The sequence below is a fragment of the Canis lupus genome, chromosome 26 (genome assembly GCF_048164855.1).
Source record: "Canis lupus baileyi chromosome 26, mCanLup2.hap1, whole genome shotgun sequence".
NCBI lineage: Eukaryota > Metazoa > Chordata > Mammalia > Carnivora > Canidae > Canis > Canis lupus.
Genome location: NC_132863.1, coordinates 24,185,361 through 24,212,744, shown reverse-complemented (window position 1 = coordinate 24,212,744; position 27,384 = coordinate 24,185,361). Strand labels below are relative to the sequence as shown.

General features: G+C 43.5%; 1 protein-coding gene and 1 pseudogene across 4 annotated transcripts in view; one reads left to right on the top strand and one right to left on the bottom strand.

Moving 5' to 3' along the window:
- Nucleotides 1-27,084, bottom strand: part of MAPRE1 (microtubule associated protein RP/EB family member 1) — a 32,554-nt gene extending 5,470 nt beyond the window's left edge. The window contains exons 1-5 of one of the 4 annotated variants that reach the window (XM_072800574.1): nucleotides 26,935-27,084; nucleotides 22,128-22,251; nucleotides 9,783-9,928; nucleotides 6,467-6,674; nucleotides 2,582-2,703 (exon numbers count right to left, since the gene is read on the bottom strand). In XM_072800574.1, the coding sequence (XP_072656675.1) occupies nucleotides 2,582-2,703; nucleotides 6,467-6,674; nucleotides 9,783-9,928; nucleotides 22,128-22,248 (597 nt within the window). In that variant the 5' untranslated portion in view covers nucleotides 22,249-22,251; nucleotides 26,935-27,084. Of the gene's footprint in view, nucleotides 1-2,581; nucleotides 2,704-6,466; nucleotides 6,675-9,782; nucleotides 9,929-22,127; nucleotides 22,252-26,264; nucleotides 26,297-26,372; nucleotides 26,563-26,622; nucleotides 26,678-26,934 lie in introns of those variants that run through there. The other 3 variants (XM_072800575.1, XM_072800572.1, XM_072800573.1) reach the window with 3 other exon arrangements.
- LOC140618317 (copper transport protein ATOX1 pseudogene) lies at nucleotides 10,031-10,408 on the top strand (annotated as a pseudogene).
- Nucleotides 27,085-27,384: the final 300 nt, after the last annotated feature.

Here is a 27,384-nt window from a genome sequence, read left to right as displayed (position 1 = left end):
GCCAAGGAAGTTAGTAACAGGGTGTTATAGGTAAGAATTCTGGCAACCTGGAGAGGACTTAAAAAATCCTTCATATTAAAGAGAAAACAAAATGGAAACCCTGCACAAGCCCAAGTACTCCAGAGAGCAGGACGGGGGCAGCTGACTCAACTCTCAGGGCAGGTCATTTAACCTCCCCCAGCACACTGTCACTATCTGTGAGACCTCACAGACTAATGTAAAAGTGAAATTGAAGTACTCACTAAAGCTATGGCAAACCACTCTAAAAATGTCAGTTATTTTTGTTTTTATTAACATTTGTCAAGACAATCTGACACCTGTGAGCTTTCAAAAAGACACTGCAGAATCTATTTTGCTCTATTAAGACCATGGACAAGAACTATAATAATCACAACTGTCTTTTATCCATTGCTATTTTCACCATTTATCCTAGACACCACTCCAGGGACCCAAATAACACTAGCTCATATAATCTGCTCAACTTCACACAACACAGTAAGTTTAGAGAGGTTAACTGACTTGCCCCAAGTAGAAGTGGCAGAGCTAGGAAAGTCCCCAAATCTATACAACCCAAAGCTTGTGCCCCATCACACAGGACACTACCTGTGCCAAGAACAGCAGTCCCAAAGAATCTGCCACATCTTTTCCCAGAGATTCCAAAATCAACCCTGGGCTAGCCACCCAGCCCTGGCATTGGCAACACTGTTTTTCCCTGAGACTGCTTCCTGTGTACATCCTTGTCTAGAAACCAACAGTTAACAGGGAAGTCTCCTTATTCTCCAGGACTTCTGTACTTCACAGTGACAGTTCTAAGAGGGTACGCAAGGCAGCCACACTAATAGGGATGATGACCCAGTCACCTGACATCCCCACGACACCTAGAATCACAGGGCACACACAAATCAAAAATTGGGAAAAACAAAAACAAAAAAAACCGTGATCTCTGGCAAGGCTCTTATATCCTGATCTCTGAGGAGTAGGGCTTGGGTTGTTATGAGAGGTTCCAGGTTCAAGTGAGGCCTCTGCCCCCAGGTTTTAGGACTTGGTTTTCAAGAAAGTTAAAGGATTCAAACCCAAACACACAGAAATCATAGAGCATCCCCCATTTTAAAACTGGAATTAGGGGCAGCCCAGGTAGCTCAGAGGTTTAGTGCCGCCTTCAGCCCAGGTTGTGACCCTGGAGATCCGGGATCAAGTCCCATGTCTGGCTCCCCGCATAGAGCCTGCTTCTCCCTCTGCCTGTGTCTCTGCCTCTCTCTCTCTCGTGCTCTGTGTCTCTCATGAAGAAATAAAATAAAATAAAATAAAAAAGAACTGGAATTAGGGGCAGCCCGGCTGTTTAGTGGTTTAGGGCCGCCTTCAGCCTAGGGCATGATCCTGGAGACCCAGGATTGAGTCCCACATCAGGTTCCCTGCATGGAGCCTGCTTCTCCCTCTGCCTGTGTCTCTGCCTCTCTCTGTGTCTCTCATGAATAAAATCTTAAAAAACAAAAACAGGGATCCCTGGGTGGCGCAGCGGTTTGGTGCCTGCCTTTGGCCCAGGGCGCGATCCTGGAGACCCGGGATCGAATCCCACGTCAGGCTCCCGGTGCATGGAGCCTGCTTCTCCCTCTGCTTATGTCTCTGCCTCTCTCTCTCTCTCTCTCTCTATGTGACTATCATAAATAAATAAAAAAAAAAATTTAAAAAAACAAAAACAAAAACAAAAACAAAAAAAACAAAAACAAACAAAAAAACCTGGTATTAATCAAGAGAATCACCTAAAAGCAAAAGAACAAAACTATAAGGACTGGTGCAAAAATGTCTAAATTTTGGGTGCCTGGGTGGCTCAGTCAGTTGTGTGTCTACCTTCGGCCCAGGTCATGATCCCAGCGTCCTGGGATTAAGCCCCACATGAGGCACCATGCTATGCAGACAGCCTGCTTCTTCCTCTCCCTCTGCCTGCCACTTCCCTCTGCTTGTGCTCTGTCAAGTAAATAAAATCTTTAAGAAAAAAATAAAGTCTAAATTTTGTTCGGATCCATAGAAACCTCTGATGTGTACCATCAGGATATTTAATTAATTCTAAAGAGTATGTTTCAAATGACTGAACTAGTAAGAACAGAAGATCAATAACAGGCTTTCCATGCCAGTTCCACTCTAACTTGCATCTCCAATGACCCACAATTTCAGTACAGAAACTATGGAATCTTCTTTTTTCCTTACTATTTAGAAAGGAACTTTTCTTTATCTTTTGTCAGAGACAAACGTCAAGAGACACTCTCTGAATCCCACAGAACCCTGACAGTGTTTCAGAGACCTTCAACAGGGTTCTACTATGGGTGGGTTTCCAAAGACATTGGTTTCTGTCACACTAATAGATCTTAGAAACACCTGATCCCTCTCTTCCACCTGCACTTCCACATTCCCACTCCCCACACAGCACTCAAAGTGCTCACACATAATGAGGACCGCTTCAGCAGAGGGACAAGGCAGGCCTTCCTACAAAAAGACAGGCAGGCCTTCCCTGCAACAGTGTTGTCAAGCATTCTTTCTCCTGAAGAAACTTCAGTCTTTGATCTTAGACAGAGGAGGTGCCTACCTGCTGCATCAATTCAGCTGCTTCATCATCCCCGTTGCCCACACCAGGATTCTTTCGCACCACACCCGGGCCAGCCTTAGGGGTTGCAGTAGTTCTGTGTGTTGCAATGGGCCTCTGTGGAGCTGAGAGAGGAGCAGAGCTTTCTTTAAGAGGAGAAATTTCAAGACAAAAAAAAAACCCCACCAGACAAGAGGAGGCTGTGACCAACTGCCCTCCACAGCTATGCAGTGAAGAGACCTCCTGTAGAGAGCCCAGCATGCAAGACAACATTCCCATGTTTGCCCAAAGTGGTTTTTAACCTGGCAGCAGAGTTAAGTACCAATTTTAGCCACCATCTTTTGTGCTGGAAAGGACTCCCTCTGTGAGGTCTTTTTTCCGCTGGGGTAAAGAAGACTACCATCTGAAAGAGACGCAGTCATTCTGGCGAAGACCATCTTAACCTAGCTCCAACCAAATCCACAAACAGGGCAACTTCATGAAGCAAAGGCAAACTTCATGCCAGGAACGAGCTCACGGTCCCAGATGCTGCCAGGTACCCAAGGTTTCCCATCTGGAAAGTAAGATGCCCCCCATCTTAGAACCTCAAACTCCTTGGCTTGGGAAGAGAAGGGTGGTAGAGACTGCTCTTACCACTAATTACCTCAAAACCCGCATATTGCTCACCTTTTAGAAGGTGTTTAGGAGGGTTAGGAGAGGAAAGCAGCGCCCTGACTAGGACTTACAGACTTCTCTGTGAGCAGAGCCAAAAGCTGACAAAGTTAAGGAAAAAGGAGTAAAGTTAAAACAATCAAGAATAATTAAGAATGGGCTATCTTGAGGTAAATTTATCGTTCATGATTTTAATCATTTATTTAGCAATTATTTTGTAAAGCCATATATTATGCCAAGTTTAGAAATATCTGATCTTTCTGACACCCCAAACAGTTCAATAACCATAAGGCCTTTCACCCCCAAGTACAGGCACTTCTCCTGGATGATCTCTAGTATACGTTCATCCCCAAAACCAAATGCTTAGTGCAAGTCTCCACTTGCCTGTTATCAGCATCTGAAATATGAAATACATAGGGTTATCTACACAGATCCCCATTCTAGGAAGCTAAGCACTCAATAATTGGTGAAATCAGAACTCTCATACATGCTGCTGATGGGAATGTGTAACGGTGCAGCCACTTTAGAAAACAGTCTGGTGGTTCTGCAAAAGGTTAAAGAGAGGAACCATATACAACCCAAGAATTGTGCTCTACAGCATATACCCTTTGGATTTATGCCCAAGAGAAATGAAAACAGGCCCACACAAACACTTGTACAGGAATGTTCAAAGTAGCATTATTCATAACAGCTCAGGAGGGGAAACAACCCAAATGATCATCATCAACTGATGAATAAATACAATATAGGGATGCCTGGGTGGCTCAGCCAGTTAAGTGTCCAGCTCTTAATTTCAGTTCAGGTCATGATCTCAGGGTTGTGAGATCAATCCCCACATCAGGCTCTGCACTGGGCATGGAGGCTGCTTAAGATTCTTTCCCTCTTTCTCTCCCTCTCCTTCTGTCCCCACCCCCCCATTAAAAATTAAAATAAAAAAATAAAACATGGTATAGTTGTACAATGGAGTATTATTTAGCCATTAAAAAAAATGAAGTACTAAAAAAAAAAAAAAAGAAAAGAAAAAAAAAGAAAAAAAAATGAAGTACTGACGCGTACTACAACATGGATGAACCTTAAAAACATTACGCTAGGGGAGCCCGGGTGGCTCAGCGGTTTAGCACCACCTTCAGCCCAGGGCCCGATCCTGGAGACCCAGGATCGAGTCCCATGTTGGGCTCCCTGCATAGAGCCTGCTTCTCCCTCTGCCTATGTCTTTGCCTCTCTCTGTGTCTCTCATGAATAAATAAATAAAATCTTAAAAAAAAAAAAATACGCTAAATAAAAGAAGCCAGATACAAAGACCACACATTCTATGATTTCATTTGTGTGAAATGTTCAGAATAGGTAAATCTCCAAATAAAGTGGATTAGTGGTTGCCCAGTGTTGGGGGATAGGGGGAGCTGAGGGAAAATGGGAAGTGACCACTTTGGGGCACATAAAAGTTTCTTTTAGGAACTAATAAAAACATTCTAAAATTGGTCATGGTGAGGTGTCTGGGTGGTTCAGTGGTTAAGCATCTGCCTTTGGCTCAGGGTGTGATCTCAGGATCCTGGGATCAAGTCCTGCATCAAGCTCCCTGCAGGGAGCCTGCTTCTCCTTCTGCCTATGTTTCTGCCTCTCTGAGTCTCTCGGGAATAAATAAATAAAATCTTTTAAAATTTTAAAAATTTAGGGCAGCCCGGGTGGCTCAGCAGTTTAGCGCCGCCTTCAGCCCAGGGCATGATCCTGGAGACCCAGGATCGAGTCCCATGTCGGGCTCCCTGCATGGAGCCTGCCTCTCTCTCTGCCTGTGTCTCTGCCTCTCTCTCTCTATGAATAAATAAAATCTTTAAAAAAATTTTTTTTAATTTAAAAATTATTTTGGTTGTGGTGCTAGTTGAACATATCTGTGAATATATTATAAAGAATCAACTGTACATTTTAAATGAATGAATTATACAGCAAGTGAATCATACCTCAACCCCTTGGCTTGGGAAGGAGCCACATCTCAATAAAGTTATGAAAATTAAAAACTATGCAAGGCAGCCCTGGTGGCTCAGCGGTTTAGCGCCGCCTACAGCCTAGGGCGTGATCCTAGAGACCCGGGAACGAGTCCCAGGTCGGGCTCCCTGCGTGGAGCCTGTTTCTCCCTCTGCCTGTGTCGCTGCCTATCTCTCTGTGTGTGTCTCTCATGAATAAATAAATAAAATCTTAAAAAAAAAAAAAAAAAAAGAATGAAAATTAAAAACTATGCAATGTCTCTCTCTACCTAGCAGACTACTATGGGATCTTAACTATATTCTTTGCAACTTCTGGAAAAGGAGAAGTTAACATCTGCAGAACATCTGCCCTGCCCCTAAGTATACATACGTTCTATGAATACACAACTGCAAAGAGGTTTTGGGAAATGTACAAGGCCAAAACCTTTTTTTTTTTAAAAGATGTTATTTATTTATACATGAGAGATACAGAGAGAGAGGCAGAGACACAGGCAGAGGGAGAAACAGGCTCCATGCAGGGAGCCCAAAATGGGACTCGATCCCGGATCTCCAGGATCATGCCCTGGGCTGAAGGCAGGCACTAAACCGCTGAGCCACCCAGGTATCCCGAAGCCAAAACCTTTTAGAGACAGTCTCTAAAAACTGCCTCCCAGATTCTGCTGGCATCACAGCAAGCCAAAGCCACTTCTAAGCATCTCAAATTCTAGGGAGGGCAGAGAAGCCATAGTAAGCACAAGAAGCTGGTCTGCAGACAGGATGATGATGCAGAGGGCCAAGCATAGTCCCTAAGAGACCTAGAAAGCTCCTTCAGTTCCTGGGGGTTCAGGTCTGGTTGTAACTTCCCATCTCAGGGCCCTGTGAAAAGTCTTTGCGTTCAAACTAAAGCTCTCTTTTGCAAGCTGAGGAATTTCTATCCCATACAACTAAAGAGTACTGGCAAAATTAAATTACATAAGTAATTCATTTAGGCCTCAAGAACCCCCCCTCTGGGCAAAGTACTGAAATTCCCATTTCACAGAGGAAGAAACTGGAGAAGAGATGAAGTACTTACACAGGGCTACAAAGACCTAAGAACAAACACAGGTCTGCCTGATGCCACAACCCATGCTCCTGCCACATGGCTGGGATTGTGCTCCTTCATCTCCCTAAGCCTATGGCTGCTCAAAAAACCTCCAGATGAAGGCTGAATGCACAAATGACTGAATGAATACTCAGAATACTATTATTTGGAAATGGTGTTTTTGTTTTGTTGTTTTACCTGCACTGCTAGAGCTGAGAGGTTTCTTCGGTTTGTTCAGAGCTGGAGCAACAAGGGAGGGAGCCACTGCAGTTTCTTGACCTTGTCTGGCAGCTACAGGGTCATAGTCTTTTCCATCATAGTTTGCATCAAAAAACTTCTTGAACCACTGAACAAATTCAAAATTGTCCTGAAACTTTCCTTTTACTAATTTGTCCACAGGAATTATCTGCAGAAAAATATCAAGACTATTTAGCCCAAAGCAAGAGGTTGTGGCAAGCATCATACGTGTCCATGCATCAAATCAGTATAAAGCTCTGCCAAAAAAAAAAAAAAAAAAAAAAAAAAAGCTCTGCCAAAAGGAGAAAAAAAATTTTAGAGGCAAGAACTTAGTGCTAAGTAAGTAAGCCCCTGAAAGTTTATAGAGCAAGTTTCATTCATTTGCTTTCCACACAGTACTTAGACCTGTCAACCCCCCTCCCAGTCCATCAAAAGGAATCAGAAATGCAAAAGAACAAGTATCATATATTAGTCACATACACACATCCAAACACATGGTAAGACATGTCATTCCACTATAAAGAGGAAATCTCACATGCAACCTACACTGCCATAGTGCCTGTCACAAAGAATGAAGCCCAGAGCACAAACCAATCCCAGGTATCTGTCTTGTCAATCACATTCCAATAAAGCTGGGGGAAAAAATTCATCCAGAAAAAAAAAAAAAAAGGAAAAAAATTCTGTCTTAAAAATAGGTCAAGGGACGCCTGGGTGGCTCAGTGGTTGAGCGTCTGCCTTCTGACTCAGGGCATGATCCTAGAGTCCCAGAACAGAATTGAGTCCCATATTGGCCTCCTTGCATGTAGCCTGTTTCTCCCTCTGCCTGTGTCTCTGCCTCTGTCTCTCATGCATAAATAAATAATCTTAAAAGTAAAAAAATAAAAAAACAGGTCAAGATACATAAACCTGTCCCAGATTTCTACAAAATGGTATGTTTTTCAAGTACTTCCAATCCCATTAAAATACAACCCTGTCAACTTTTTTATTGTACAAGGATACCTGTTATCAGGTATTACCTCAAATTATTGGACTGTTCACCAGAATTTAACTATCTTTAACTCTTCTAGGATTCTAACTGCAATGGTATTTTTATAAAAAAGAATATATGTGGGGCAACCCCAGTGGCACAGCGGTTTAGCGCCACCTGCAGCCCGAGGTGTGATCCTGGAGACCCGGGATCGAGTCCCACATCGGGCTCCTTGCATGGAGCCTGCTTCTCCCTCTGCCTGTGTCTCTGCCTGTGTCTCTCTGTGTGTCTTTCATGAATAAATAAATAAGATCTTAAAAAAAAAAAAAAGAAAATATAGTCATGAATGTTTTAAAAATATATATATATATGTAATATTCTGAACTATATCCACCCCTTGGAGCAAATAAATACAATTTTAAGAAATTATTTTGTATGATACTGAAATGCTTATTAACAAAATGTTATCTGGAACTCACTTCTCAATAATCTGGGAGTACAACAGATAAGGTTAAGGGAAATGGAAAAAAACTGGTCATGCTTTGATAATCCTTACGGTACATAAAGGATCACCACACTATTTGCTCTTGTATGCTTTATAAATTTTCCTTGTTCTTAAAATAAAATACAATTCTATAAAAAGAAAAAGTACTGCACATAAACTATATCTAATTTAAACTATGACTGGTGCCTAAATGATATTCGTTCAATACAAAAGCATATTTCATATATTATACAGACTAAAATAAAAGACTAAATAAAGTAAATAAAGACCAGATACACCAGCAAGATAACTTAGGGGTGATTACAAGCTTTACTAAAAAACGTTTTCCCCAATAAATGGCTTAAAAGAATAAACCATTTTGGGGGCACCCAAGTGGCTTACTCAGTTAAGTGTCTTGCTTTTGGCTCAGGTCATAATCCCAGGGTCCTAGGATTCAGCCCTGCATCGAGCTCTCTGCTCAGCCAGGAGCCTGCTTCTCCCTCTCCCCCACCCCCTGCGCTCGTGCTTTCTCTCAAATAAAATCTAAAAAAAAAAAAAAAAAAAAAAAAAAAAGAATAAACTATTCTGGGGCACATGGCTGGTTCAATCAGCTAAGCATCCAACTCTTGATTCTGAGTCAGGTTATGATCTCAGGGTCCTGAGATTGAGCCCCACATCATGCTCTTACACTCGGCATGGAATTGGCTTGAGATTCTCTGCTCCTCCTCCCCTTCATACGCTTCTCACTCTTAATAAATAAATAAAATCTTTAAAAAAAAAAAAAAGGGATCCCTGGGTGGCGCAGCGGTTTGGCGCCTGCCTTTGGCCCAGGGCGCGATCCTGGAGACCCGGGATCAAATCCCACATCAGGCTCCCGGTGCATGGAGCCTGCTTCTCCCTCTGCCTGTGTCTCTGCCTCTCTCTCTCTCTGTCTCCGTGTGACTATCATGAATAAATAAATTAAAAAAAAAAAAGAAAGAAAAAAAATTAAAAAAAAAAAAAATAGAAACCATTCTAATAGGGTGGGGAAATACTTAATTTTGCATAATACATTATTTACTAAAACAAAGATAAGGGATCCCTGGGTGGCGCAGCGGTTTAGCGCCTGCCTTTGGCCCAGGGCGCGATCCTGGAGACCCGGGATCGAATCCCACATCGGGCTCCCGGTGCATGGAGCCTGCTTCTCCCTCTGCCTGTGTCTCTGCCTCTCTCTCTCTCTCTCTCTCTCTGTGACTATCATAAATAAATAAAAATTTAAATAAATAAATAAATAAATAAATAAATAAATAAATAAATAAATAAATAAAACAAAGATAGTATTTGTCCTAATGAAGCTTGGTAGACTATGTTTCTGGTATTTTCAAATACCGTTAGTGGCAAAAGGGAATTTGCCAGCACACATAAGGGATCTTCCTTGAACCCTACTATAAAAATCAAGTATTTAGAATCTTCTCTATTAGAACTACTTATTCTACCATATGGTATGCTTTACAGAAGTAAATCCAGAGATAAGAAGGATTGGATCTCAAATTAATAAACGTTAAACATTATTTTTAAAAGAAAAATTGTGAGTATAGTTTTACAGGCTGATTCCTCCAGATACTAGTAACTTCAAAATAAAGGAAGAAGACAGCAAGGGAACTGGGGGTTGGAGGGTACAGGGAAATGCTGCTCCCAGTAAATTCTATTTTACCTGGAGAAAAGATAATGATATAACTTGGTGAGGCAGGGGGTAGAAAATGTCCAAAATTACAAGCCAGCATCTACATCCTTAGTAACAGTTACTAATTAAGAAACAACCAAAGGAAAGAATAAAATTTACTTACTTTGTCAACACCCATTCTCTTAAAACCTGCTTGTAGTATTTTGAAGTTCTGGATGTATTCATGCTCTAGTTTAGCCTGGAATTTCACTTTCTTCAAGGCAATGGAGCCAGGGAATAGCATGTCCATAAACTGACAATAGGCAGCCCCTGAATGAACAAGAGAATAATACACACACTTAGGACATTAAAAACTATTATTAGAAGCGTCGCCGCTATAGCCACTACCACCACCACCAGCCATCCACAGTCATGCCGAAGCACAAGTTCTCTGTGGACATGTGAAGGATGCTCTAACGCAGTCAGTCGGGTGCTCAACAAGTTGGGAGGAGGTGGGTTTGACATTGACCTGTCCAACAAGAAGGTCTGCATCAACTCTTGAGCACAGCATGGACATTCTGCTGGAAACCCTGGAGAAAACAGGAAAGGCCGTTTCCTACCTTGGCCCCAAGTAGTGAGGGCCTGGACCCCTGGGCCCATGATGGACCAAAGGAAGCAGGACGCTGATCCTCTCCTGCCTTCCAGACAGACCTGGAGCCTGGCAGTCCTGCTCAGGATGGCAGTTCCTAACAGAGACCCTCACTTGCCCTGCTCCTCCCTAGCTTCCCTGTAATAAAGTTGAGCCACTTTTGCTGGAAATAATAAATAAATACATACATACATACATACATACATACATACATACATACTATTATTAAAAAAGCAGGATGAACTGGGGTGCCTGGGTGGCTCTGAGCATCTCACTCATGATTTCAGCTCAGGTCATGATCTGAGGGTCATGAGACAGAGCAAACCTCAGTCAGGCTCCACACTCAGCACAGAGTTGGCTTGAGATTCTTTCTATCCCTCTCCCTGCTTCTCCCCAGCCCTGCACTCTCTCTCCAAAGTAAATAAATATCTTTAAAATAAATAAAGCAGGATGAACTTCTACCCAAACCTACTTAACCCACATAGAATATAAAATGTTGTAAAGTGGACCTATACTGGGACACCTGGCTGGCTCAATCAGTAGAGCATGGGACTCTTTTTTTTTTTAAAGATTTTATTTTTTTATTCATGAGAGACAGAGGAAGAGAGAGAGAGAGAGAGAGGTGCACAAAAACATAGGCAGAGGGAGAAGCAGGCTCCCCACGAGGAGCCTGATTCGGGACTCTATCCCGGTACCACAGGATCATGACCTAAGCCAAAGGCAAATGCTCAACCGCTGAACCACCCAGGCCTCCCAAGCATGCGACTCTTGATCTTTGTCTCATGAGTTTCAGCCCCATGTTGGGGGCAGAGTTTACTTAAAACAACAACAAATTAAAAATAATAATAATGTGGACCTATAAAACCCAAAGCTTCATTACCACTTAATGTCAAAATCATTTCTCAAAATCTATAACAAGACTGGTTTCAGCTAAATCTAACATACCTCCAATTTGGAAGCCTGTGATGAGGAGAGAAGAAATGTTTCTAGGAAATTTTTAAACTTTGTAAGAAACTAGCATGACAGTAAAATCACTATGAAGAAAAACCCCTAGAAGAGAAAAAAGGGAAACAAGTGACTTCGTCTGATTTTTTGCAAGGACACATCCTCTTGCCCACTGGCAGTAGGGATTTCCCAAGTATTTCAAAGATCTATCCTCTGACCGAGGTTAAATAAATGTTTTTCTTAGATGTCTGTCTCCCTGAGGTTTTACACGTCTAAATAAACTTAACCTATCAGTTTATAAACAAAGTTAAACAGAAGAAATTTTTGTGTTCCTCCATTTTATTTTAAAGGCAACTATAGAAAATTATCACATATATCTCATCCCATTTGCTTTCCAATTCCATTCCCTCCCCGCACTAGCCCATTTTTTCCCCATCTCCGTTCCTAAGAAGTATTTTCTTGGTGTTTAAAATTTCCATGAATGTTATTTCTCTAATGCCTACTGAACTACAGTCTCCTAATACAGGGCAGGCTTCACTGCACTTACTGCCCTTGCAGGGCTAATGTGCCAAAGGAAACAGCCAGGGAAGGAGGCAAGAAATCCAGTGACTAAGCAAAAGGTGTTCTGTAGAATGAGACTGCCATCATATGCATATTCAATTTAATTTAAATCAAACCAATCTGGCTCCCTGCCAGTTCTAGCATAAACAGTGCCATTATCATTATTTTTGGAAAAATGCAAAGAGCAGAAGCACTTCAATGATCAAAAACATTCTGAGTAGAAAGAAGCATCAGAAAGTAGAAGCCTGGTTTTTGAGGTGCCTGATTTACTTCCTCACCCAACAAAAATATACTGAAAAAATTCTAGGTACCAGGCACTGAATTAGCAATATTTATATTTTTAAAATAGGGATACTGGGATGCCTGAGTGGCTCAGCGGTTGAGCATCTGCCTTTGGCTCAGGGCATTTTTCCCGGGGTCCTGGGATCAAGTCCCACATCGGGCTCCCTGCGTGGAGCCTGCTTCTCCCTCTGCCTGTCTCTCTGCCTCTCTCTCCATGTCTCTTATGAATAAATAAAACCTTTAAAATAAATTAAATAAATTAAATAAATAAATAAATAAATAAATAAAGATAGATAGATAGATAGATAGAGAGGGACACTAATAGCTTCCTAAATTCTAGAGGACAATGACCCAGTTTCTCTAACAAACTAACAGGGACTGAACCCTGCATCAGGGCTCCCTGCTCAGCGGGGAGTCCGCTTCTCCCTCTCCCCATCCCCCAACTCATTCTCTCTCTCTCTCTAATATATAAAATATCTTTTTAAAGGGTAGTTTGTGGGACACCTGGGTGGCTCAGCAGTTGAGTGTCTAACTTTGGTCTGGGGCGTGAAGAGCCACGGGGCGGGGAGGGGGGGCGCAGAGACACAGGCAGAGGGAGAAGCAGGCTCCTCACAGGGAACTCGATGCAGAACTCAATTCCGGAACCCCAGGATCGCACACTGAGCCAAAGACAGACACTCTACTGCTGAACCACCCAGGCATCCCCCCTGTTATATTTTTTTTTTAATTTTTTTTTTAAATTTTTATTTATTTATGATAGTCACACAGAGAGAAAGAGAGAGAGGCAGAGACACAGGCAGAGAGAGAAGCAGGCTCCACGCACCAGGAGCCCGATGTGGGATTCGATCCCGGGTCTCCAGGATCACGCCCTGGGCCAAAGGCAGGCGCCAAACCGCTGCGCCACCCAGGGATCCCCCCCGTTATATTTTAAAAGAGATTTTAAAGTCATAATTTATTAATTGTAATGTATAGCTCATTTGGATCCTGATGTGTACAAATCAATTCAAAACATGTGTACGTGCATACACAGATGATAATCTATTAGGCATCTATACCCACAGCACTGCTTTACACATGAAGGATGTTTTTCTGGAACAGCAAAATAATGTGCATTTACTAAATACACACTATTCTCAAGCCATCCATTGAATTCCAGCAAAAGTCAATCAAAGCCACTTAAAAACAGCAGTCATCTGCTTCTCAGTAAAAAAGCTTGCTTTAAGAATCACCACAATTCTTAAAAAAAAAAAAAAAAAAAAAAAAAAAAGAATCACCACAGTTCTTGGGACACCTGGGTGGCTCAGCGGTTGAGTGTCTGCCTTTAGCTCAGGGCGTGATCCCAGAGTCCCGGAATCAAGCCCCGCATCAGGCTCCCTACATGGAACCTGCTTCTCCCTCTGCCTATGTCTCTGCCTCTCTCTTTCTCGCATGAATAAATAAATAAAATCTTAAAAAAAAAAAAAAGAAGAAATGGACATCTGTCAAAGTTTTTAAAAATTAATTAATTAATTAAATATCTTCATATAAATATAAAAATAGCCATTTTACTATCTATAGGGCAGCCCTGGTGGCTCAGCGGTTTAGTGCTGTCTTTAGCCCAGGGCCTGATCCTGGGGACCTGGGATCAAGTCCCACACATCAGGCTCCCTGCATGGGGCCTGCTTCTCCCTCTGACTGTGTCTCTGCCTCTCTCTCTCTCTCTCACTGCATCTCTCATGAATAAATAAATAAAATCTTAAAAAAAAGAAAAAATCAGAACACAGAAAAGGGACACCTGGGTGGGTGGCTCAGCAGTTGAGCATCTGCCTTTGGCTCAGGATGTGATCCCGGAGTCCCAGGATCTAGTCCCACATCGGGCTCCTTGCATGGAGCCTGCTTCTCCTCCTTCTGCCTATGTCTCTGCTCCTCTCTCTCTCTCCGTGTCTCTCATGAATAAATAAATAAAATCTTAAAAAAAAAAAAAATCAGAACACTCACAAAAAAAAGCAAATGTTGAAAAGAAAAAAATCTGGGGCACCTGGGTGGCTCAGTCAGTTAAGCATCTACCTTCAGCTCAGGTCATGATCTCAGGGTCTGGAATTGAACCCCACACATCAGGCTCCCTGCTCAGCAAGGAGTCGGCTTCTCCCTCTCCCCTGTGCTCTCTCTCTCTCTCTCTCTCTCACACACACACACACACACACACACACGATCTCAAATAAAATCCTTAAAAGAAAAAAAGAAATGAAAAAAATCTATCAGCTGCTTTTCACAAAAGGGCTGAAAACTCCTATAAATGTCCCAACTAGTTACAGAATAGGTTAAAAAGGGGCCTGCCTTCCAGTCTGCCTTAATAACAAAGGCTGACAACACAAGCAGGGTTCCTCTCAGATGGCTGCTGACCCAATGATCTGTGGCAGAATGGGCCCACATAATCCGTGGCCTGAGGATGCAGACAGATGCAGGGCAGGACCAGTTGTATGTTACTGATCACCTACCAAGCCTCACTGACTGCTGTGGCCCCGCCTTACCAAATTCTGTGCTGCAAGGGCATAATGCAACCCCTGCTCCAAAAGCTTACAATACCCCAAGTGCCCTGGCACTCAACTCTTTCAGGTCAAAAGACCCCTGAGAATTAGATGAAAGCTGTAGCCAACATTCTACACATAAGAGACACTTCCCCATCAGAAGACTCCAGGTGTAGAGCTCCCAAGTTCTAACACAACACACAGGAAACACACTGACTATTAAATGTGAGCATGGGGATCCCTGGGTGGTGCAGCGGTTTAGCACCTGCCTTTGGCCCAGGGCGTGATCCTGGAGACCCGGGATCGAATCCCACGTCGGGCTCCCAGTGCATGGAGCCTGCTTCTCCCTCTGCCTGTGTCTCTGCCTCTCTCTCTCTCTCTCTCTGTGTGACTATCATAAATAAATAAAATTTAAAAAAAAAAAATGTGAGCATGTTCAGACTTTAGGGAATAGGTGAGGCTTGAGTCATCTTAAAAGATGAATAAAATTTGGAAATAGAGAGCTATGAGGAATCACTAATGCAGTCATTAAAAATCAGCCTCAAGGGTTGCCTGAGTGGCTCAGTTGGCTAGGCGTCTGCCTTCTGCTCAGGTAGTGATCCCAGAGTCCTGGAATTGAGTCCCACACCCAGTTCCCTGCTCAGCAGGGAATCTGCTACTCCCCCTACCACTCCCCCTACTCATGCTCTCTCTTTCAAAAAATAAATTGAAATCAGCCTCAAGATGTTTTAACATGGGAAAAATAATCCCTACTCTTATTTTTTTTTTTAAGATTTTTTTATTCATGAGAGACAGAGAGGCAGAGACAGAAGCAGACTTCCTGCAGGGAGCCCAACACGGGACTTGATCCCCAGATCTCAAGATCATGACCTGAGCTAAAGGCAGATGCTCAACCACTGAGCCACCTAGGTGCCCCCATTCCAATTTTTTAAAAGCAGGAAACAGGGATGCCTGGGTGGCTCAATGGTTGAGCATTTGCCCTCGGCTCAAGGTGTGATCCCGGGGTCCCAGGACTGAGTCTCTCATTGGGATTCCCAAGAAGCCTGCCTCTCCCTCTGCCTATGTCTCTGCCTCTGCCTCTCTCTCTCTCTCTCTTTCTCATGAATAAAATTTTTTAAAAAAGCAAGAAACAAAACTGCCAGGCACATACATGTGCTTGTTACTTAACCTAACGATCTATAAGAGCAACAAACTGGAAAGAAATCAAATGTCCACATAGGGGACTGCTCTCCAAGGAAATTAGAATCTACATAGCCTAAAAAAAGAAAGGAAAGTGGCATCTGATACACTGATATGAAACACCCACTGGCATATTAAAAATGCTACTATCTGTGTAAAAAAGGGGAAAAAAGAACACAAAATATGGATGGATGTTTTTGCTTATACATACGCTCTCTCTGGAGCAGGAAACTGGGTGGCTGGCTGACAGGGTTAAGGAGGAAATTTTTCACTGTTTATCTTTTTGTTCCTTTTGAATTTTAAACCATTTTCAGACCTTCAGTTAGTTCAATATATTCAAAAATAAGAATTGTATATACAGCATATGTCAATTATATCTAACAATTATAGCTAAATACTCAAAGTACAGCTGAAAGAAATGACCTTGGGCAAGTTGTTTAACCTCCCTATGCCTCAGTTTCTCCATCTATAAAATGGAAATGACAGTCCTTACCTTCCAGGTTATATATGTAAAGCACTTTGGAAAGCAACTGGCCTATGATAAATACTCAATAAATAAAGCTATAATTAGGGGACAAAATACATCTAAAAGATAATAACTCACACAAAACTGTGATATTAGAGCAGACTATGGTTTTCTTAATATGCTTTGTAAATCCTAATAACTTATAATTAGAAAAAAAGTTCCTTGTCTTTTGTTTTGTTTTAACTAAGGCAAAGAAAAACCAAGGAGGTGCTTTAAGAGTCAGGTAAAGTTGGAAGAGATCCTTCTTTGGGAAGAGTAACTCAATAAAAATGGTCTCTAAGAAAGGCTGCATACTGGGATCCCTGGGTGGCGCAGCGGTTTAGCGCCTGCCTTTGGCCCAGGGAGCGATCCTGGAGACCCGGGATCGAATCCCACGTTGGGCTCCCGGTGCATGGAGCCTGCTTCTCCCTCTGCCTGTGTCTCTGCGCCCCCCCCCCCCCGCTGTGTGTGTGTGTGACTATCATAAATAAATATTAAAAAAAAAAAAAAAAACATTTAAAAAAAGAAAGAAAGGCTGCATACTACTGTGGTGCCAGAGAGTGGGGACAGGGGAACCCGTGCCTGGTGAGGCAACCGCTGTGCCAGCAGTGAGCAAATGGAGAAAGGGCTAGATCCAAAACACCCATCAGAAGACATATAGAGCTTGGTGAATTAGTCTCTTTAGGAGCCTGCAACACTGAAAGAATTGTGGAATCATGGCCCAAAATGGAGTATCTGGAAAAGGGAGGTAACAACCTGAGAAGAAAATGAAGCAGAGGAGGCCTGGCTAGAGATGTGGCCACACTCAGAACAGCACGAGCAAGACTGACTCAAGGGCTCCTACAACAAGCTGAGGAAAGAGGAAATCTAGCATTTGCCAGCGAAGTGTCTGCACACTACACACCTCTCTTATTCTGTGCAGCACAGGAACTATGAAGGCCAGGCTGGAGGGGAGAAGACAAGAAGACAAGGGAGAGCTAAGAACACACAGTGAGGGCCACTCTACAGGTTGAAAGTACCGTGCTGGGCCCTTGGAAACACACAGAGGGCCTGAATATGAAATGGAACTGAGGGAATAGAGACTGGTCAACAAAAAGCAACCACATCCCTTTTCTGATACAAGCAATCTCTCATCCAAATGAGAGGGTTTTTTCCTTCAGACTACCGTTCCAAAATACTCGATGACTAGCTCTCAAAAACAGGGAGACTATGGAATGGAAATGAATCTTGAAACAAACTGCCAACTTGTCACTGAAAGTTATCCTCACCTTACCTCACAAAAGCCAAGCAAAGGCTTGTTTTACTTTTGGGGCGTGCAGACCTGGGCGGGACTGGGAAGGTTCACAATGCTGACAAAACTCAGCCGTTTCATAGGCAACCAGCACATTAATAGTGTAGGACCTCAGAGCATCACTCTTACAAGTGAAAAACCTATTCCTATCCTTCAAGACTCATGTATCATAGAAAATTCTAGTCAGGGATCCCTGGGTGGCGCAGCGGTTTGGCGCCTGCCTTTGGCCCAGGGCGTGATCCTGGAGACCCGGGATCGAATCCCACGTCGGGCTCCCGGTGCATGGAGCCTGCTTCTCCCTCTGCCTGTGTCTCTGCCTCTCTCTCTCTCTGTGACTATCATAAATAAATAAAAATTAAAAAAAAAAAGAAAGAAAAAAAAAAAAAAAGAAAATTCTAGTCAGCTTGATCCTCTGCTCATCAGAGGTAAGACCGGGAGGAACCAGGCACCAGTGTTAAAGGCTACTGGGATGCTGCTTAGGCCTCAGAAAATGCAAGGATCTGAGGAACCTCACCTTCTCTAGGACTCCAATCCCCTGGCAGCAGGCCTTCTCCAGGGACATAGTGTCTGCAGCTCATCCTGTTTGGTCTCATACAGAAAATAGAGACCTAGTTTTCTAAACATCAATGTGAGACATAACACAACCATCTACATACCTGGAGAGAAGTCACGTACAACTCTCAGAGGAAAACTAGCTATGAATGAATAAAAGTTTGCTTACAAATCACAGTTAAGTGTCCTGCAGGAGAAAAGCACTTTATCCGAGATAAGAAAAATGGCAGGCAGCTTGCAAGGCTGAAATCCTTCACAGGGATTTTTAATGAGACAATATCATTGTATTTAATTGTATGTAATTTACATCTGTTTAACTCTCTTCCAAATGCTTCTTTTAAAAAGATATGACATGGGCAGCCCGGGTGGCTCAGCAGTTTAGCACCGCCATCAGCCCAGGGCCGGATCCTGGAGACCCAGGATCAAGTCCCACATCAGGCTCCCTGCATGGAGCCTGCTTCTCCCTCTGCCTATGTCTCTGCCTCTCTCTCTCTCTCTCTCTGGGTCTCTCATGAATAAATAAATAAAAATCTTTAAATAAAAAATAAATAAAAAGATATGACATGAGAAAAAAAGATAGAGCATGTATGCAGCAGAAAAAGTGTAGGTTCTGTTGTCAGAAAGATCTGGGTTCAAAACCAGGCTCTGTAATGCATAAGCTGTGCCCCACAAGCAGTCTCCCCATCTGTAAAATGAGCATTTGCACACTTCCCTGAGAGATCTATACTCATTTCCAGGGTCTGGCACAGAATCAGTATCTGAGAGCTTTTTTTTTTTTTTTTTTTTTTTTTTAACAGATAGGCTTAGTCCTACTACCCCAGTTTACAGAAGAGAAACTAGAACATTAAGGGACTCATCTAAAATCACATGGCTCAGAGCAGACTGAAGCCTCTCCATGCCCAGTCCTGACTATCCACAATAGCTCCCTGTCTGAGCTAAATCTGGAGCCAGATCATACACATTACCACTTATCTACACTTGAAGAGATTTAGGGGAACCTAGATGGCTCAGTCAGCACCCAATGCTTGATTTTAGCTCCGGTCATGATCTCAAGAGATGAAGCCTGGTGGCGAGTCTACTGGAGATTGTCTTTCTCTCTCTCCCTCTCCTCTGCCCCTCCCCCACCTACTCCCAACAAGCTCTTTCCCTTTCTCTCTAAAAATAAATAAATCTTAAAAAAAAAGTCTAATTTGGCAATTAAGTAAAATATATTTCAGAGTGTATTTATGGAAGAGGCAAATTTTAGGGAGAAAACTGGTGAAAAAGCTAGCTCCAATGAAAAGTGAGATGACCTCATCCCCGTATTAGTCACAAATCACAGGGCAAACAAGTGCTTTAAGAGCCTCAAACAAATGGGGATGTAATGATGGGACTGAGGAAACAAACTGGGGGAAGGCAGCACAAATCTAAGGCTAACAACCTGTGCCTACAACTAACCTGTGCCCTGCTACAATTAAACTAATGAGAAACTATCATGACACATGGGCACCATAGTTTCACTATACAACTTCGCATGGAGCCTCCCCATGACCATCTGCAAGTGGAGATTAAACCTCACAGGGGATATAACAAGATGACCAAATGAAACGAAGAGCAAGACTAGGACCCAGCTATAAAATAAGGAAGTAAAAAAAAAAAAAGGAAGTATGGGGGCCTGGGTGGCTCAGTTAGCTGTCTGCCTTCAGTTCAGTTCATGATCCCATGGTCCTGGGATTGAGCCCTGCATCAGGCTCCTTGCTCAGTAAAGAGACTGCTTCTCCCTCTGCCCACTCCCCCAAGCTGATGTTGTCTCTCTCTTACTCGCCCTATCTTAAATAAATAAATAAAAAATAAAATAAAATAGGGGCACCTGGTTGAGCAGTTGAGCATCTGCCTTTGGCTCAGGGCATGATCCCAGGGTACTGGGACTGAATCCCACATCGGGCTCCCTGCGTGGAGCCTGCTTCTCCCTCTGTCTGTCTCTGCCTCTCTCTGTGTCTCTCATGAATAAATAAATAAATCTTTAAAAATAAATAAATAAAATAAGACAAAATAAAATCATAGGGGCACCTGGGTAGCTCAGTTAAGTATCTGCCTTTGGCTCCAGTCATGATCCCAGGGTCCTGGGATGAAGCTTCATTGTCTGGCCCCCCACTCAGCAGAGAGTCTTTCTCTCTTTCTCTTTTTCTCTCCCCTCCTCTCCCTCTGCCCCTCCCCCTTGCTCATCCCCACTCTCTCTCTCAAATAAATCTTTCAAAATAAATAAATAAAATCATTAGTAAATAAATAAATAAATCCAAATGGCACCAGTAAAGGAATAGCGTGGAGAGCGAGTAAGGCATGGGAACTGAAGAACATCAGCTGCTGATCTGTACAAAGGTTCAAGTCTCAATTCTGTTCTTGGTTGTATAGTCCGGAACTTGTTACTCAATTTCTCTAAGCCCGTTTCCTCATCTGTAAACTAGGGTTAATAAACATCTCTACCTCATGTAGGTATATAGTAAGAATTGCATGAAGCCATATTGGAAAAGTATTTACATGACCCTGGTACCTAAGTGTTCAATTAAATGACCATTATTGTTACACCCAGGAACAATTCTAATTCTCTCTCACAGACAAGAGAAGAATTGAAGTAGCAGCAGGATACATATCTCATCCTTCTGGTATATTCTTGACCCCACCTCTATCTGTGGTAGACCCAGTTTTGGTAATCCCAACACAATCCTTATCATGTTAAGACAGTCAGCAGAACCCGCAAAAGGTGAGACAAGAAGTCTTTAGAGGAAATAGAAACCAGTAACATCTTTATGAAAAATAATTATCAAGAACCTAAAATTCATACTCCTTGACCTAGTAACTCCATTTCTATTCTAGAAATCACTATGGAAAAATTAGAAACCACATAAATGTCCCCAAATCAGGAAGATTAATAAACAACTCCAGCATATCCACAGAAATAGCACATAGCCATTAAAAATAAGTTATTTTTATGATAGTGAATGACACTAGAGAATATTCACAATATAGTTAAGTGAAAAAAGCTGGGATATACAGAAATATATATGTGCACAGAAAAGTGAAAGAAAATATCCCAACAGCAGCTTTCTCTGAATACTAGAACTACCAACAATTCTTATTTTCTTCTTCCTAACTTTTTAAATATCAATTCGTATACACAGAAAAAAAAAAGTTTGTTTTTGTTTTAAGTCATTACCTCTCTAAATTCTTATTAAACAAGAGTTCAGGGCAGCCCCAGTGGCTCAGCGGTTTGGTGCCGCCTTCAGCCCAGGGCATGATCCTGGAGACCCAGGATCGAGTCCCACGTCAGGCTCCCTGTGTGGAGCCTGCTTCTCCCTCTGCCTGTGTCTCTGCCTCTCTGTGTCTCTCATGAATAAATAAAATCTTTTTTTTTTTTTTTAATAAATAAAATCTTAAAAAAAAAAAAAACAGTTCAATAAAATTGTGGCTGACATGGCATTTGCCTGACTTTGGTCTTGTCCTACTTGGGAATAAAACATGCCACTGATAAAACTAATATAAAACTAGAACAGAAAATAAATAAATAAATAAATCTAGAATTGTTACAACTGTCATCCTCAAATAAAACATTTCAAATCTGGATGCACTCCAGATCCCTGGGTGGCTCAGCCGTTTAGCACTTGCCTTCAGCCCAGGGGGTGATTCTGGAGTCCCAGGATCAAATCCCACATCAGGCTCCCTGCATGGAGCCTGCTTTCTCCCTCTGCATGTCTCTCATGAATAAATAAATAAAATCTTTAAAAAAAAGAAAAATCTGAAAAAAAAAAAAAAAGAAAAATCTGGATGCACAAGAGTGCAGATGGAGAAACTGGGCTAAGCGGCAGGCCTCAGAATTTAAAGATGGTGGTACGTGGGCCAGAAGCACACTCTCTTAGCATAGTTCCTTCCAGAAGAGGAACTGGTGCGAGGCTGAAAGAAGGAAATGAGGCAGCCTTGACACAGAACCTAAACCAGTGGCCTCTGCAGTCAGATACAGGCCTGTGCATTCCTGAAAGACCTACAGGCTTTCCTGGAAAAATGATCTAGTGGATTTCTCTTACCTGAGCACAACTGTTCAATCTTTGTCAGATTCAGCTGCAGAGACTCATTGATCCAGGCCAGCATATCATGTCGACTTAGGTTATCACTGGTGACGGACGTTGAGTATACGTTCACTGCCATCTTCTACAGCATGTGAGGAAAAGAGAAGGGCTCACATTATTAGGCATGCAAGGGAGAGGAAACATTTCCTGGAGTCAGTAACCCAGAACAAACCTGTAGTAGGCTCAATTTTTAAACGCTTACTTTCTACCCCCAAGAGGCCAAATCACTAGGATTCCAGTCATGAGCTTGGATTGCCACACATAAGCATGACCCTAACTGAATGGCCCAACCCCTGCCAGCCTAAAAATTAGCCCCATTCTAATATGATTAGTATTAAATTTTAAGGTATCAGAGACACTATGTAAAGAGATGACTCAATGCTCTATGAAGGAGGCCAACACACAAACATGTTCTCTGTTCAGAAAACTTATCCGTTGACATGTCAAAATGTTCACAAGAATTTCCTTCAGATGGTGGGCTTTTATTAATTCCTCTTTATATTTTCCACTATTTTCCAACTTCTTTTTTAAAGACTATATCCACTTTTAAAATCAAAATAGTAAATAAGCTTTCAAAAACCTAAGTACGAACATGGTGGGAAATGACCTTACAGTGAAGGGTCCTTGGTACTAATAATGGTCTCCTGAACCACCTGGGAACAGGAAGACATCCGAGGAGCTTTACAGACACTTGTCATTTACCCTGACAACTCTCCACAAGGTTCACCTCATTCTCCTCATTGAGAATGAGAGGTGAGGAAAGAGAAGCTCAACCTAGAAGCCCTGCCTAGGACTGGCATCCAAACCTGCTCAGCCTCGCCAGCCACTTTCTTTCCCTGCCACTAGAAAATGCTGCCCCTCACTGTTCTGCTAGGCTTGCAAATTCAAAACACAGAGAAACACAGTAGCTTAAAATGCTATTAAATGTGGATGCCATCATCATCCTCATTCAGTCAATAAATGTTTATCAAGCACTGTTGTAGGGCCAAGGAAATGGTTAAGCAAAAGAGACAAGTTGCCTGTCCACAGGTAGCTCATATTCTAGTAATGGAAGGCTGACATGGGTCAAATGAACAAACAAATATCATTTCATATCAACCATTTAGGAAATGGGGAGGTGGGGAATGTGGTAAAGTTTGGGTTGACATCTGACCTTAACAATCAGAAAGAAGCAGCCACATGAAGATGTGAAAGGTAGCTGTAAGCCCAATAAGCAAGAGGAGAGCAGGAACAGAAGTAGGAAAAGAAGCCACCAGATCATGTTAGGATTTGGAGCCATCATGAGATATCACTCTTGTGGCACTTCCTTCCATCCACGTAGTGTCTAGTACATGAATTGGTCTTCCCACACCCATCTCCTGCAAGCCTCATGAGTCATACAGAATGTGAGGGCTGGAAGAGACAGATCTACCCAACCAATCTTTTTATAAGTGGGATGACTGAGGGCTGGCAAGATAAATAACTTATCAGGTCTATGCCCTCACATCCCACATTCACCCATCCCCCCCACAGCACATGGCACAGTGCCTTGCACATAGTGGGTAAAAGCTATTTGTTTTCCAGTTGGCAGGATACTGTCAAAGACAGAAAAACTATATCTATATAAGCGTTTTTCAGAAAGCAAACCAACAACACTCTTACATTTTTAAACTCAGATGATAAAACCATTTCATACAAGAAGCCAACACAATTTAGTTCCTGACTCCACTGGGAAATTAATTGTTCCCACAGCACTTCATTCAAACCTCTAGATAGGCATTATCACACTGGATTGTCATTATCTCTCATTTCTGAATCATTCCCAGACCAGTTTTGGGCCAGGAGGCAATTTGCTCTATGAAAAAAGCTGAGGATTTCAAGCCAAGACAACCCGGTTTGAGTGTGAGGCTGTCACTCTTTCACTGTATGACCCTGGGCAAGTTACTTGAGTATACCTCAGTCATCTTATGAGTTAATGCTACCTATTAAAAATTATTAGGTGAGGGATCCCTGGGTGGCGCAGCGGTTTGGCGCCTGCCTTTGGCCCAGGGCGCGACCCTGGAGACGTGGGATCGAGTCCCATGTCGGGCTCCCAGTGCATGGAGCCTGCTTCTCCCTCTGCCTGTGTCTCTGCCTCTGTGTCTCTCATGAATGAATAAATAAAATCTTTAAAAAAAAAAATTATTAGGTGAGGTTTAAATGAGATAAGGCACATGAAATACCTGGTGTGGTATCATTAAACAAACATGATCCAGGGCAGGGAGGGACCTAGTACCACTCATCCTTCTATCTCCAGTACCAAAAACAGTGCCCAAGACCTGCTGTATCATCCGGACCCACTGCAGCAGCCTTCAAATTAATCTCGGTGCTTCAAACTATCCTTACACAGCAACCACAAGAATTTTCTGAATCACAAATCAGATCAAGTCTCCCTTGCTTAAAACCCCTCAATGAATAAATGAAATGCATATTGCGTATAAAACACTATTACCAAAAAAAAAAAAAAAAGAAAAGAAAAACACTATTACCAGGTACCAAGGAGAGACATATCCAAACAAAAAACACGCTCCAGGCTCAGCTCTTGTAATCTATTTTGGTGACATTCGTACATACACTGGGTATTGTATGGGTCATGCTACCATAAAATGTAAGCAGCTGGTTAAGCCACGTGTGTCTCCTGACCACACCCCAGCTCAGAAAACGTTAATGGCCTTTCATCATCATATAATTTAAAACTCTTTCATTAGCAGTACATTAATACCTGGTCCCTTGTGCTCCGCAAACTCTGCAGCCACTGAAGACATGGGGTTAGACACCCTGTGGATATGCAATAAACATCCACTGACTCAACCAATTAATTGGCTCTTCCAGGCAGTCAAAACAGTCTAGTTCTCAAAGCTACAGCAAGCTACAGCTTACTCCTCCTTCATAAAGATTCCATTGCTTGACCTCAACGGAAGACCCATGCCAACTATGCAAGCACACATTTGTGTGTATAAAAGGCTCTGTGATCCAGGTTTCAATTGCCTTTAAAAAAGCTCTCTTACCTACCTCCCCAGGTATCTCTCCTCCTTCAGCAGTTCTCCTAGCATGTTCTCAAACCCACTATGATTGAATGCTGGCTGAGAGGCACCCTATTACTTTCTAGGCACCATACTGATACCTATGGAAAAATAGAGCGGGAGATACCACCAAAAAAAAAAAAAAAAAAAAAAAGCCATGTGACCCTGAGTAAACACCTCACCTTTCTGGATCATAAATAGCTCACCTGTAAAAGGTGAACAATATACTCCACACAAGGCGGTGGTGAGGATTAAATGAGAATCTAAGTGAAAACACGTCAGTGAAAAGCACATCATGTCTGAAGCCTCTCTATGTGCAAGAAACTGTGCTAAGCACTTTGACACACCACCACCAAAGGCACATTGGTATGAAACACACTAGCTCTCAAGAAAGGCAGCATAATACAGACGTTAATAGCCTGGACTCAGAGGCAGCCTAGGTGCTCAGCGGTTGGTGTAATCCTGGAGTCCTGGGATTGACTCTCATGTCGCACTCCCTGCATGGAGCCTGCTTCTCCCTCTGCCTGTGTCTCTGCCTCTGTCTGTGTCTCTCATGAATAAATAAATAAATAAATTCTTTAAAAAAAAAAAAAAAAGCCTGGACTCAGAACACAGATGTGGCTTCAGCCAAATGCTGAACAGCATGAAGCAAATCACATAACTTCTCAGAGTCTCAGTGCCTCATTTGTAAAATGAGGATAGGATCTCCTAGAGATAGTGTAGTATTAAATGATACAATGCCACATCAAGCACTTAACACAGTGCCTGACACAGAGCAAGTGCCCAATTAGCAAAGAACTGCTATTATTATCTTACAGCGTCCCAACAGGGAAGTGAATGCCAGGCCTGGTGTACCTTCCCTTCAAAGGGCCTCAGGATCCTCATCCTTAAAATGGGGGAGAGACCAAACTCTGCCCTGAAGCACCTCAGGGGAGCTGGAAGCAGGGATGGGAAAAGCACTGTTCATATCACCCTGTTATATTGTCTTCGTAGTAATTATACGAAATTATCTTGCCCAGGTATTCATTGTCTTAGTTCCTATCTGTCTCCTCACCACAATGCAGATGCATGGAGACAGGCCTTTGCTCAGCACAGCGCCCAGCATTTATGCGCTCAACGAATACCCAGCGAAGAAAGGAAGCAGTCCACTGAGCCGGCTTACTTTCTTGCCACGTGCTGTGATAAGAGCTTCCTGCAGTCCTACCACCGTCCCCGTTCTACAGATGAAGAAACAGAGGCCAAGAGGTTCAAGCACCTGCCCAAGGTCGCACAGCATGGAATGAACACAGGCCTGAATTCAAAACCACAAACTCTTGACCATCAGGCGACACCGCCTCCTACAGTGGGGATCCCCAGAGCTCTCGGCAGCTCTCACTTCAACCACACACACCCACCACCCGGGCCCGACCAACCCGGAACCTCCAGCCACCGCTGTCCGAGCCCCGCACCCAGGCCGCGGCCCTAAAGCCCCACGCCGCCCAGGGGCAGCCCCCACTTCCGGCCCCAAGCCCCGCCCCCGGCAGGACTGAGCGCGCGCCCCCAGCCCAGCCCAGCCCAGCCCGCGCGCGCCGGGTCACGGCCCCGCCCTTCCCCCACCCGGCCCGATCCGCACGGCCGTGGGAAGCGGCCCGGGCACGGCCCGCGAGGCCCGCAGGCGCCCGCCCGGCCCGAGGCCCACCCGGCCGTCCCCCCGGCCGCCGCCCCGTGCCCGCTGGCCGGCTTACCGGCTCTCGGCGGGACCGCGTCCACTGCCTGTGCCCGGCTTCGATTCCGTCTTCGTCTCGTTCAAACCGCCCGACCCCGCCCGCCCGCCCGCGCGATGACCTCACACGCACCCCCCCGTTACGCGCCGACGTACGGGCTCGTCATTCCGCGCCGGCTCCTTTTATAGAGAGGGACTCGCCGCGCGCCGGGGGCGGGGCCCGGCCAATGATCGACGGCTGAGGAGCCCAACCACGTGGCCTGCGGAAGCCAACGAGATCCCGCCCCAGGCCGGCTGTGACTCCTCCTACAGGGCGGGGTCCCGCTGCAAAATCTCCACCTCAGGAGCCAGGAAAATGGGCTGTGCGATGAACTTCTACAAAAAAGGGTTTATTGGATAATAAAGATACTTGATAGGCGCTCTGAGGAAAGACTTAAAAGTCACCTTAGAGGCACATTCTGTGACCACGCTG